The sequence below is a fragment of the Apaloderma vittatum genome, unplaced genomic scaffold (assembly GCF_000703405.1).
Source record: "Apaloderma vittatum isolate BGI_N311 unplaced genomic scaffold, ASM70340v1 scaffold3562, whole genome shotgun sequence".
In the NCBI taxonomy this organism is placed as follows: Eukaryota; Metazoa; Chordata; class Aves; order Trogoniformes; family Trogonidae; genus Apaloderma; species Apaloderma vittatum.
This window is the reverse complement of record NW_009704100.1, coordinates 26269-40955: the sequence shown is the minus strand read 5'-3', so window position 1 is coordinate 40955 and position 14687 is coordinate 26269. Positions and strand designations below refer to the sequence as shown.

General features: G+C 39.3%; 1 protein-coding gene across 1 annotated transcript in view; it reads right to left on the bottom strand.

The window, feature by feature from the left end:
* The window catches only part of FES (FES proto-oncogene, tyrosine kinase), a 171933-nt gene that overhangs the window by 143124 nt on the left and 14122 nt on the right, over positions 1 to 14687 (bottom strand). Inside the window, exon 4 of the mRNA XM_009864898.1 lies at positions 13216 to 13315. Within this exon, the coding sequence (XP_009863200.1) occupies positions 13216 to 13315 (100 nt within the window). The remainder of the gene's footprint in view (positions 1 to 13215; positions 13316 to 14687) is intronic.

The following is a 14687-nucleotide window of genomic DNA, read 5'->3' as shown; positions in this document are numbered from 1 at the left end:
GCAAGTAAATGCACAAATGACAAAATTATTTTGGAAAAGATCTATTCTTTTCAAAGAGAAACAGCATACAGTGAAAATCTCAAGTTTCACTTACATGAAATACAAAGCTTTCCCCTCAAAATCAAAAGCTCAGACAAAAACATTTCACATTGGTTAACAACAGAAAGATGTCACAAAGAATTCCAAAACTGAATGCAGTAACAAATTATTTCTTTATATTTACACCTTGTAGATAAGCTGCTAGCAAAAACGCTGAATGCTGTACTTCAGTGCGTACCTGCTATGATAAGCCCCAAACTCCTGCTTCCTAGGAAACGTGGCAAACAAAACCCTATACCAAAAAAACAAACAAAACCCTATACCAAACCAAACAAAACCCTATACCAAAAACATCCCACCTTACAGAAAGATTATATCTTTCGTTTTCAGTGTTGTTTTGCAACAATAGTAAGAAAAACTGTCTAGAAGACCTCCTGGAAGTCTCAGTCATTAAGCCGTTTGTCTTAAGTTTGCTCTGGTTTTATTTGATTTGTTTCTTTGGGGCCTTTGAGGACAGCAAACGAGAAAAAAAATACAGAATAAAAACTTGAGAAGATACAGAAAGCCAAAAACTTGTCAATGTCTAAGCATGCATTCATTCTTGAGATGCTCTCTCAGAATTTTGCATGTTTAACAGTTTGCTTTTAAAATACAATAAATATCAAAATTGATTTTTAAGAACACTTAGCTGAAATACTAAATAGTTTGTGAAAATAACATACAGTTGCAAGAAATGAACGTTTTGGAATTTCACAGTGTTCCACATTAATTTGCCATAATATGTGATCTAACCATCATCTAAGTCAAACGTATTGACAAACATAATGTGCCTAAAATAATAATACAAAATCAATTCTGATCCCGCATGTGTTTATTGAACACATTCATTCAACATTCAAAATGCTAGTGGAAAAAGTAAGTGAACCCTTGAGTTAACCTCAAAAAATATAACTGGAGTCAGGTGTTAGCATACCCAGAGTCTTGTTAAGAAAATGAGTTTGGAGGTGTGGGCTAGAGCTATGCTGACTGATAAAAAACCCACAAATGTTCTGAGTTTGCTCCTCACAAGATGTACACTTACGTGAGCCATGCCTCACCAAAAAGAGCTTTCAGAGGATCTACGATCAAGAATTGCTCGTTTACATAAAGCTGCAAAGGGTTACAAAGCAATTTCAAAGACCTTAGAAATTCACCAGTTGACAGTTGAGCAAACGATCTACAGAGACACTTTGGGACTGTGTCTGTTCTACCAAGAAGTGGGTGCCCACTCAAGATGACCCCAAGAGCACAACGAAGACTCATCAATGAGGTAGAGAAACAAACTGAGTGACAGCCAAAGAGTTGAGGGCATCACTGGCACTGGCTAATATGTGTGTTCATGAGTCTACAGTAAGTAAAACATTGAACAAGCAGGGTGTCTATGGCAGGACACCACAAAGGAAGCCGCTGCTTACTACACAGAACGTTGCTGCACGCCCGAAGTTTGCAAAAGAGGCCATTGGCGCTCCACAGGGGTATTGGCAAAATGTTTTGTGGACCGGTGAAACAAAGATTGAACTATCTGGAAAGAACACGCAGCACTACATCTGGCTTAAAAAGAGCACTGCATATTATCATGAAAACATCATCCCAGCCATAAAGTGTGGTGGAGGAAACACCACGATTTGGGCCTGCCTTGCTGCATCAGGGCCTGGCCAGCTTGCAGTCACTGAGGGGAAAAGGAATTCCCAAGTGTATCAAAACATTCTTCAGGATAATGTGAGAACGTCTGTACGTCAGCTGAAACTCTGTAGATGTTGGGTGATGCAACAGGACAATTATCCAAACTACTGGAGCAAGTCCACAACCAAATGGCTTCAGAAAAACGGAATTTGCCTTTTGGAGTGGCCAAGTCAGAACCCAGACCTCAACCCAAAAGAGATGCTGTGGAATGACTGGAGGAGAGCCATACCCATGAGACATCCAAACAATATGACCACGTGTAGGTCAGGAAGTACCCAGCTGAAGTTAATGCTGCCAAGGGGGCATCAACCAGTCATTGATTCCAAGGGTTCATTTACTTTTTCAACTAGCATTTTGAATGTTGAATGAATGTATTCAGTAAAGACATGGAGGATCAGAATTATTTTCATGGTATTATTTTAGGCACATTATATTTGTCAATACTCTTGACTTAGATGAGTTAGATCACATTTTATGACAAATTAATGCAGAACACAATGAAATTCCAAAAGGTCCACATACTTTTTCTTACAACTGTAAAACTGTCAGAGTTAAGAACATTTTGGAATGTCTATAATTAGAAAGAACTTCTTGCCCAGTTTTCGTAAGTATCCAAAAAGTCTGTCTGAAGTCCACTGTTACGGTATTTTAAGAAGGATGACCCCTTGTCTCTCACTCTTGGGAACTTTAGTGATACCAACAGGTAATGACCTTCAGCCATTCAGAAGTGATGACAAAGCGTTCATAAAAGAGGCAATGGAGATCATTGTAAAGGCTTGGCTCACAACGGATGAATTAACTTTCTGAAGTTATAACTCCTGACTTTGAAACATGACCTTTGGCTTTAGTGCACAGCAAATATTGTACTACGAAGAAACATTAATGAAGATAACATCCATCTGACAAAGAAGAATATAATTTCATTACACAAGTACAGTTTCTAACGACTAATTTAATTCAGTTTCAGAAGCAGGTAGACACACACCTGGCATTAGAAGGTTATATGCTCCCAAACAGAAATACAGTGAGACGCCTCAAATACACTAGAACTGTGGAAACAGAAAAGCAGCAGAATTATACGACTAACAGAATGAGAATGAGGACAATCTGAAGATCTACTACACACGAGTAAAAGGGGGAAAAGGAAGTATTTATTTATAAATAAAACTATGAGTAACAATCCCAGAGAAACTTGGAAGACAAGAACATATGTCAAGAATTCACATAATTGCCCCTGTAGTTCAGGAAGTGCAAAAATCAAGTCCATCCAAATTTCTGGATGTAGACAAATATAGGGAAAACCAGCAGAGGCAATATTATAACAAATGCGAGCACCACCGACAGTAGCAGTGGAAACCTGGATGTTATAAAAAATGACTACAGATCTCTGTGAGCACTTGTCAAGGGGCATTGAGGTACATGTGGTCTCATCCTCAATCCTGCCAGTGAGGGGTAAGGGTACAAAGGAGGGTACTGACAATATAAGTCAATAACTAACTGCGGAACTGACAGGGTTTTGGATTCTAGAACCATGGGATTGTGCTTGCAGACCACCATCTACTTGGGAGATAGTAAGTACCTCATTAAGCACAGTAAAGCTACTTTCTCCAATAGGATGGCTGACCTCATTTGTAGGGCTTTAAACTAGTGATGATGTGGGAGAGAGTGACTTGCAGTCCTGAAGGAGCAATGGATGAGACTGCTGAGCAAAACGCATGGTGTGGGGCTTGGGTGGAGGGTGTCACCTCCAGCACCTGCATGTGGGCAAAGAGATTCCTACAAGGCACCACTGTGGAAAAATTCTCCCAAATCCCCTCCAGGAACTCAACATGCTGGAGTGCCATGCTTAAGTGTTTGTATTCCACTGCATGTAGCATGTGGGATAAACATGAGGACTGATCTGTGTGCAGTTGCAGGACTATGATCTTGTCAGGATCATGGAGATGTGGTAGCATGACTCCCATAGCTGGAGTGTTGCAGCATATACAGGCTCTTGGGGAAAAGAGGAAGACGAGGAGACAGAGTTTCCCTTTATGTTAGAAAGCAGCTGGAGCATGTGGAGCTCTGCCAAGGGATAGATGAGGAGCTACTAGAAAGCTTATAGGTCAGGATTAAAGAGAAGTCAGGCAAGATACCAGGAAAAGCCAAGAAGCTTGGCTTCACAGTTGTTGTAATTTTCTGTATTATAACCTCACTAGAGTATCATGCCATTTGATTTCAGAAAATTTTAATATGGAAAAAAAAGAGGGGAGTATCAGGGTTTGCGGATTGCTTTATTTTTCCTTTTTTTTTTTTTAATGATGCAACAATCCTATTCTGAGAAAATATGCAAATCTTCAGTGTATAGTAATGTTTCAGACAGGAAAAACATTTCTTCCTTGGTTTGCTTTAGAACCTGTTATTTTTGTAAATATCAGCACTAAAGTTGTCAATGCATACAGTAATCTATTAGACATTTCACAATGTTTACGACAGCAGTTTTTCAAATAATTTCCCAGAACTGCATTTATTCTTTAATCTACATATTGCTTAGCATTTTCAAAACAGAGATTATTTCTGAATATTTTGCTGTCTCCACACTTGTTTATCAATAACAAACTTCCCATACAGTCACTTCCTTATTTATTTCAACTCTGGAGACACATTTCCATAGAGTATTATCTGATTGTCCCTGGAAAAGAGTATTTCTTCATATTATTTGTTTGAATTATTCTACTGAATACTTTGTTTACACTCATGAATGCAATGACCAAGGCTTTCAAATATGTCTTCCTCTAACAACATCTCTTTTAAAGCGATAACATATTTTTACATCAAAGAATCCTAAAGTTTCACTTAAATCTGCTTCCACAGACCGATAAGTGGAGTAAGTATTAGTAGAACTCCAGCATGAGCTTTCTCTTAAGTCAATTTCAATAAGGACTAAGCATTTCTTAAAGTAAGTAATTTTAAAACCTAGATATGAAATTAAAAAAAAAAGATTACCCTTACAGTAATATATCAAGCCAATGTGACTATGTATATTCAAGGTAACTGATCCCAATACTCAAAAATATATCACACAATTTAGAGTGAATTCTTGAGGAAAAAAAACTATTGCCCTCTGCTTTTTTTTTGTTTCTTCTATTAAGCATTTCCTCATACTTTGTTCAATTTCCCAACTCTACATCACTGAATAGGAAAGACACAGCTTTATAATTATTCTATGCTATCCATTTAATTCATTTTGTGACCTCCATGACCCAAGTTATTCTCATTTGATACAATGCTAGGCACATCTAACATAGGGGATTATAAAAATTATTTCCTTGTACAATAGTTCTTATTGATCCCAAGGAAACCATCAACGACACAACTTCCACCCAGTGACAAAACTTTTGAAGCATTCCGTTTCCCATGCTATGCCTATCTTCGCTTCCCTAAGACTAGACTAGACTAGTTCAGATGGAAATCATCTTGTCCAACTGCCTGATCAATTCAGGGCTAAACAGAAGTTAAAGCCTGTTATCAAGGGCATTGTCTAAATGACCCTTAAACACTGACAGGCTTCAGGCATTGACCACCTCTCTAGGAAGCCTGTTCTGGTGCTTCACCACCCTCTTGGTAATTTTTCCTAGTGCCAAGTATAAATCTCTTTTGATGCAGCTCTGAGTCACTCCCTTGTGTCCTGTCACTGGGAGAACTGCTCAGCACACCCCTCTCCACGTCCCCTCCTCAGGAAGCTGTGGCGAGCAGGGAGGTCACCCCTCAGCCTCCTTTCCTCCCAACTAGACCAACCCAGGGGGCTCAGCTGCTCCTCACAGGACAGGCCCCCGCTCCTTCCACCAGCTCCGTTACCCTCTTCTGGACACATTCAACTGCCCTAACGCCCTCCTTTAAATCTGTGGGCCCAGAACCGCACATAGTGCTCAAAGTGAGGCCACATCAACAGTGAATACAGCAGAATCTTCACCTCTTTGGACCAGCTGATTATAATGTGTTTGATGCACCCCAGGGTGGGGTTTGCCCTCTGGGCTGCCAGGGCACACGGCTGGCTCCTGCTGAGCTGCTGCCAACCAGCACCCCCAGGTCCCTTTCTGCATTGAGGAGAGCACAGTTATGCCCAAGCTGGTCCCACACTCCACAAGAAATGACCAAGATCTCTTGGCTTTTCAGTCCCAAGGGTTTCCTGCTCTAAAATCCTTATTTTACACTCTAAACAATCCTAGCCCTTGCAAGCACTGATAGTGTCTATGAGTTGAAATGCTTACAATAGGATATTAATTTGAAATCCACTCAGCCTGCTGATGTCTGTGAATAAGACAGACTGGTTTTGTCAGTGTTACTTGTTTTGTCTTAACTAAGTGAGAGTTTCAGTCAAAAATAAACACAAAAACCACCCCATTCTCAGCAACAACTAAAGGTAACACATGCTACCAGGAAACGCAGTAGTATAATCACATTTTCACAGGTGTCTCAGAATGATTGCACCAGTTACCCAATCAAAGTATTTTCTGGCCACTCAGCCACTGCAAAGAATAGTAGGACAATAATTTCATGTAATAAAATCTTTTTCAACAGCTTCCGTATTTATCATAGATATAGCTTACGCTGTCATGTTATTTCAATATGTACCATAGAAGTTACATCAGTTCTCAAGTACTACATCACAAGAGTTGCATGGATGAGAAAACACTCCTGCAGTAGTTGCAATGTTGTATAATGTGCTAGGTGTACTGTTAATATTTTTAGTCTCCTTTAAATAACAATGCTGTCAGGGAACACAAGCCAAACTAGAGAAATCTGGTACAATATTTTTTTATGCTGCTGTAGAAGCATAAAATCCAATTATAAAATTAAATACTTAGAAACAATATATTTTTCCTTTACTATTTACTTCAGATTCATTCTATCACATGGGAATGTTGCAACATAGTTTCTATATTCAATCGGTAATTTACTGGTAACAAGAATACAATAAACAAATACGAAAAAAATCCGGTAATGGATATATTAACATGAAAACTGTACACTTTGCTAAATATTATATTGTATTATTTCAGTATGAATCTCCTAAAGCTACACCGGCTCTATTCCAGTTTGCGACATTAACTACTATAAGAACAACTATTCCATATTTAAACATCTAACACCAAAATCAACTACAAAAATAGATGCCAAATGGTTAAAAGAATGCTTTTCAGATGTTTTCTTAGATGTAAGGAAAAGAGTAAATTATTGTTTATGATTTCCTGTACTCCTTATTTAGGCTTATATATATATATATACACACATATGAATAAGTAGTGTTTAATTAAAAAAAATCAAGGATGAAAAGATTAGAAAACCCTACAGACACAGTTTGAACTACACTTAATAAACAGGCACAATTCTGAAGAAACAAAAATAGTTGTGGAAATAGCAAACTTAAGCGGAAGCAGTTACTGATCTAAACAAATGAGATTCAAACTGCAATGAGATATCACACTTGGTATCTATAACCCTTCCACAGTTTCCATTCTGTGTTCTTTATCCACTATTTATGAAACATTTTTAGAAGCTTTGTGACTTCCTCCTTAGTCAAACAATGTCTTTATCATTTGGCATAAATTTTGTTTTCATGTGGTTTCCTGTGGCAGCAACACCAACATGCCACAATGTTTACCTTGTTACTCAGCATCACTCGATGTCAGCCCAACATTGTAGACTCGGCTGTGCACAATCTGTGAGTGTTATTCTGGACCACTGTTGTAAGAAGTTTATAGCGTTTTATTCTCATTATCACACAACCAAAATACTTCAGAGGATTGTCCATTTAATTATGGAAAAAACACCTAGTGAGTTTTTATGTTATATTTCGTTCCAATGACCCCACTATGCCTTATGACCCCAACATGCCCTAATGCCCCAGTTCTGCAAAGAAACATGCTGTGCATTGTTTTTTACAAAACTTTCTAATCCAGAAGAGACTGTTGGAATCAATCTGTCTATACTCTCAGCTGCTTAAGTATGCCTCATTAGAGAAGCACTGGACTAGTTGCTTGCTGACTTTATTCCTTCTCAGCTTGCTTTTTCTCGACATATATCTTTTAAAAAAACAACAAATAAATAATAATTAAGGACTGAAAAAAAAGCAAAACACTATCAGTCGAGTAACACCAGTCAGACTGCCTGACGCCTGTCATCTCCACACCTAAGAACAACCAAGCTGGCTTCAGATGTTATTCCCATGGTAACCATTGATCCAGAAAGGAGGAACGACATGTGACTAAATGCGATGAGAGCTAGAACAAACAAGATAAATCAGTCACTTCTGATTGAGACAGCCTGCAGACACTGGTGGCCACAACCGGGCAGCCCTATCCAGCCTAAGAACCAAGTGGCAGTCAAGGCTCAGTGGTGCACCCTCTGCAACACAACTGTCTCACTGCTTCCCTGATGCCCAAGCAGAAGCAGTGCTACTGCAGGCTTCCCCAGAACAGCACCTGACCCAGCATGTCAGACACTTGCATCCTTCTCCAGATCTGGAGAGGGCAAAGCCTTCCATAATGAAGCTCCTACTTCTTTCAGAAAGCATCTCCCTTTTCCTGACTACAAAACTATAAAAAAATTCCCCATCCACTGCCTTCCCATTGCCCTAACACAAACAAAAACTCTTACTAACCAGTATCATTACCCAGTGCATTAAGCACTGTTTCCACAAGTCCTGTTACAGTTTTCAAAAAGTGGAAATAGCTGTAACTCTGCATTAGTGCATCAACATGTTGATTCCAAGTGACTTTTACAGGTGGAAAGTATGGCACACAGTAACTCAAGTTTAAGTAAGAACATCTGAAAAACATAAAAACAACTACCACAGAAGAGAAACAAAGACAGCAAGATGCTGGAGCATGTCCAAAGAAGGGCAACAAAACTGCTGAAGGGTCTGAAGAACGTTCTGAGGAGTGGCTAAAGGAACTGGAGTTGTTTAGCCTGAAGAAAAGGAGACTGAGGGGAGACCTTATCTCTCTCTACAATTACTTGAAAGGAGGCTGTAGCGATGTGAGACTCCTTCTCATCTCCCTAGTAGCTAGTGACAGGATGAGAGAAAATGGCCTCAAGTTGCACCCGAGGAGGTTTAGGTCAGATACTGGGAGGAACTTCTCCACTGAAAAGGTTGTCAGGCACAGGATCAGGTCTGCCAAGGGAGGTAGTTGAGTCATCATTCCTGCAGGTGTTTAAAAGACAAGCAGATGTCATGTTTAGAGACGTGGCTTAGCACGTGACTTGGTACGGCTGGGTCAATGGCTGAACTCCATGATTTTATAGGTCTTTTCCAACCAGAATTATTCTATGATTCTAAGATGTCTTTTCTCTGTTTATAACTTTGCCAGGTTTTACCCTTTTCACAGTTAATATTCTTTACAGTGTGTGTTTAACCCAGAATTTAGTATCACTTTTAACAACTCAACCAGAAAACAAGGAAACAATTCTCTCCCCAAACTAGGGAACCACTTGTACCTCTCAACAGTGGCTCTAGTAAACTTACTCTCCCACTAGAAGATGGCTTTTCTATTCCAAAACAAACAAAAAATACAGTAACTGAATTTCAAAATCACTACAGTTGCAAAACAGAGAAATTTCTAAGTCATTCCTTTGTATGGCTTGCATTCTTCTCATGTAGGTCTGTTTGTACAGGTCATGTACAAATTTCCAGGTAATTCAGTGTGCATAAGCCCAGGGCAAAGAAATAGTAGTATGTCCTAAGGTGTAGTTGTTCCCTTCGGCTCCAGAAAGGTGGGGACACACACAGTGATAGAGCCTGGGTTTGCTAGATGAACAGAGTCTTCTGAAAACAGCACTTTACAAAAGTGGACCTGAACCAGTTCTTTTAACATATTTCTTGAAAATCTTTAGATGCTAGGTCTTGCATTTTTTTGTTTAACAAAATGTATTTCAGCTTATTTCCAACACTGGGTTATGCCCTCCCACTGTTCTGGCAGGGACTGTTCCTTCCCTTGTTTTCAGTAATTCCTGAAATCCTGAAAAACTGAACCGGTTTTAATATTAATGAAAGTCACACCTTCTAATAGCACAGACTTTGAATAAACACTAGTTACAAACCAATGTGTGGCATAAGTAAGTGTTACAATTTACAGATTTCCCAAATTTGTTCACTTCACAAACCAGTTAGACAACCTGGGGGCTCAGAAACACTATGAAAATACCAAGGCTTAAAAAAATTCAAACTGCTAAGTCAATCTACAGGGGTTTGGCGTTTCACCAACTACACAAATATTTTTAAACAATATTTGGGGTGTGACAGGGGAGAAGCAATTCTGCAGTTTCGGGGAGAAAAACCCACAATGTTTTTCTGGAGGTCAGTATTTCTTAAAAAAATTTACACTAAGATGTTAGTGAAAGTGAAGGTATGAACTGTAATAATACAAATACTAAATGGAAGCCTGAAAGAGGTCAAGGAAACTACAGGAGAAGTAAGTGTCTAAAACAGTTCGTGTTTGCTGTCTAGCTATAAAAATATCAATTCAGTTAATCGGAACCACATCAAAACATCACAGCTTCTGTCAGCCAAAACACTCTTATTTCGATGGGAAAGCTTGGTGCTACAGGAACAGAGAATGATCAGAGCTATAACAGGAAGACTAGATAAAAAGTACATTCTAAGATCACAAAGTCCTATTATATCTTCCATGTTACATACTATATGTTTCCATGTTAAGTAGTTATCTGGCAATAAAAAAAGCAACCCAATTAAAGTTATATGTAAAGAACAGATAGGGAACTGAATGAAATGGACAACTGAGTATATATTTACATTTTTAAGTGAATATGAACATCAGTAAAAGAAAAAAAAGTTGAAGCTAAACAGCCGTAACTATAACTTCTCTTATCCTGTGTTGTTTTGTCATTATATACACATATTGGCTACCACTTCAAATTTTATACAAATTTGGAAAGAAACAATCTTTAAGTACTGAGACCTCTATTGCACTGCGAATCTCCATTGCACTCTGTTGAACTGTGAATCTCAGTAACACAGAACCAAGGATAGTAAGTGCCATCTTAGGCATTTGTATAAAAACTTAAAAGACGGAGATATATGTATATACTGCCATCCAACAAATCCTCTCTAAAGAAAAAAATAATCTTAGGAAAGCATGTAAGAACAATTTCTAACAAGATATTTCAATATGTCATAGGACAAAGGCCTCCCTTTACCTAATCATTAGCACAATTCAACAGGAATCAAAACCCATGCATTACGGACAAATTACTCCTAAAAAAAAAAATCTTTAAAATATCTCAGTGTGCAAATGAATTCTCTTCCTCTTTTGCTCAAGGTTGGCAAAGGTCAGATTGGCCACACTAACTAGTCAATAGGACTCCCTGGGAAATGGTCCTCAGGGTCAAGGGAGCAGAACAGAGCTAGCAGATCTTTAAGGATACTTTCCATAGGGCATAAGAGCTCTCCTTTCCCAGGTGTAAAAAATTAGGAAAGGAAGGGAAGAGACCAGCATGGCTGAGTTGAGACCTGCTGGACAAACTAAAAGGCAACAAGGAGCTGCACAGGCAGTGGAAGCAGGGACAGGTATGCAATTGCTGCCCAGACGTGCAGGGATGAGGTCAAGAAGGCCAAGGCTGAACTTGGCAAGGGATGTGAAAAATAACAAAGGCTTCTACAAAGGCTTCACATTCATCTTTAAAAAGTGTAGAAATGAAGACCTTGGGAACTACCAACTGCTCCGCCTCAGCTCTATGCCTTGGAAGATCACAGAACAGATCCTCCTAGAGGTGTTGCTAAGGCACACGGAAGACAAGGAGGTGATTAGAGACACCCAGTCTGGTTTCACCAAGTCCTGCCTGACCAGTCTAGTGGCTTTCTACAACAGAGTGAGTAAATCAGTGGAAAACAGAAGGGCAATGGATGTCATCTACCTAGATTTCTGCAAGGCCTTTGACACAGTCCTCCAAAATATCCCTCTCTCTAAGTTGGAGAAATATGGATCTGATGGCTGGACTGTTCACTGGATAAGGAATTGGATGGATGGTTGTACCCAGAAGGTTGTGGTCAGTGGCTCAATGTCCAGATGGAGACACATGACAAGTGGTATCCTTCAGGGGTCCATGCTGGGACCAGTGCTGTTTAGTATCTTCATAAATGACATAGTGGAATCTAGTGCACACTCAGCAAGCTTGCAGATGACATCAAGCTCAGCGGCGCAGTCAACATGAGGGACACTATGTCCTGAGAGCAACCTGGACAAGCTGGAGAAGTGAGCCCATGTGAACATCAAGAGGTTCAACAGGGCCAAGTGCAAGGTCCCGCATCTTCATTGGGGCAATCTTCAGTGTCAGTACAGGCTGGGGGATGATGTGACAGAGAGTAGGTCCACAGAGAGGGACTTGTGGGTGTTGGTGGACAAAAAGCTGGACAAGAGCCCACAATGCACGGTTGCAGCCCAGAAGGCCAATCGCATCCTGGGCTGAATCAGAAGAAGCATGGTCAGTGGATGGAGAGAAGTGATTCAGCCCCTCTGCTCTAGTGAGACCTCACCTGGAGTACTGAATCCAGCTGTGGAGCCCTCAACACAAGAAGGACATGGACTTGTTGAAGAGAGTCCAGAGGAGGGCCACAAAAATGATAAAAAGGGCTGGAGAACCTTTCCTGCAAGGACAGGCTGAGTGAGCTAAGGGTCTTCAGCCTGGGGAAGAGAAGGCTCCAGGGAAACCTTACAGCAGTGTTTCAGCACCTGAAGGGGCCTACAGGAAAGCTGAGGAGGGACTGTTCACAAGGCTATGTGGTGACAAGACAAGAGGCAATGGTTTTAAATTAAAGCAAGGCAAATTTAGATTAGACGTTAGAAAAAAGTTCTTTCCTATGAGGGTAGTGAAACCCTGGAACAGGTTGTTCAGAGAGGTGCTGGAGGCTTTGTTCCTGGAGACATTCAAAGTCAGGCTTGATGGGGCTCTGAGTAACCTGATCTAGTTGAAAATGTCCCTGCTCACTGCAGGGGGGTTGGACTAAATGAGATTTAAAGGTCCCTTCCAGCCCAACACATTCTGTGATTGTAGAATTCTAACTGTGAAGAACTGATATGGATGCCACTGCAGGAACCACAATAGGTCACAGGATGCAAGTTGGCTGCAGCTACAACATAGATGAGATGGAGTTGCAACTTATTTCCCACTATTAACTGTTCATCTGAGCCGTCTTACATTTCAAAAACATCCACTGAAGGAATAATAGAACTTAGAAGGAATACCATTAATATTAGAAGAACGGCTATCCCTTACTTTAAGATATTTAAAAAGAATACCATCATGTATATGTGAAAATAATTATCCTGTCTTGCTTAAGATAGTAAATGAGCTTTTATATAGTAATAGAGTAGCTCAAAATAAAAATATTACCTTGTTTCACAGGTTTGAAAAAGGCACTAATAAACCGACAAAAAGAACACTAGCCAGTCATACCTTTAGCCACAGCTTCTTTATACTTTTCTTTGGCAGAATTTACTTCCTTTATTAGTTGTCTGTAGCTAGATTTTAGTTTCTCCAGTTCTGTCTTTGTGACCTTTAAGAAAACAGAGATATAAAGAGTATTAAAAATACTTACCCTTAACATATAAAAATCTCATAGCATTAGTGAAAGAGAATTAACAGGATTTATTTTCCAAAATAAGGACGTTATCAGTTTCCACTGTCTCAAGATAATCTAAATGGAGTATTACATGGTGTAACAAAATCAAAATCAATAAACATGTGAAATTAAATAAGAGGCCTGAAACAGAGTTCCCCATCTATATCAGTGTAAAAATATGTTTAGGAAATCCAGCTAATCCTAAACAATATTCCATTTCAATGACAAGGAAAAAAAAAGCACCAAAAAGATGTTTCACACTAGATGAAATATTTCTACACATAGGAAGAAAATCATTTATCATCTAGAGGAAAGAAAAAAAAAAGGCAAGATAAAAAAATTGTTAGATGTTACAGTTCACACAAACGGCTTAAAAACAACAACTGTGCATGAATCAATCTATCTTTTGTAAGATTTAAATCCCTAAAAAGCAAAAGAAAACAAACCAAAAATAACCCTAAAAACAGTCAAAGTACAATGGAACACAGCACTGAAGCATCTTTTTGCAGTGGAAACAGTTCCACTGAACTTTACATTTTTGGTCAAAAATTAAAACTTTCACTCACTGTGCAACAAAATTAATGCATTGTTCAAAAATAGTCACAAATCATGAACTTACAAACAAAAGTTAGTAACAAATCAGCAATTACAATACCAAAAACATGGCATATACAGTAAAATAAAAATTCTGACAAAAAGAAAAATACATACGCAATGGGAAATGGTGGAAGAGGAATTTAATATAATAGAAGTGTTCCACTCAATGAATGTGTATGAAAGGAATTACATTCTACAGTAGAACTGTTTTTCTTGCAGCTGGCATGAAGGCTGGAGTTCACCATTCTGCCTTTTTTCATCAGGCAACTACTTTCACCCTCAAGAACAATATCTGAAAACTTAAGGGAATTCCCCAAAGAGCCAACAAGGTGCTATCTGCACTTCCTATTTCTGGACCAACTGTGCAAAGATTAAATTTAAAGATAGGAACTTCTCTCCACATCAATCCCATATTTTCATACTTCTCACAACTGTTGTTTTTGTAGACTAATAAGAGGTGACACAGGAAAAAATCACTTTATGACAAACTGCTAGTACAAAGACAATGTGAGAAAGAGAGAAAAAGATTAGACTCAGCACCAGCACAGATTAGGGGATGTCCTGCTGGCAGGCAGCCCCATGGAGTAAGACCTTGGAGTCCCAGTGGACACGGAGTCGTCCATGGGACAGCAACGTGCCCTTGTGGCCAAGAGGGCCAATGGGATCCTGGGGTGCATTAAGAAAAGTGTGTCCAGCAGGTCTAGGGAGG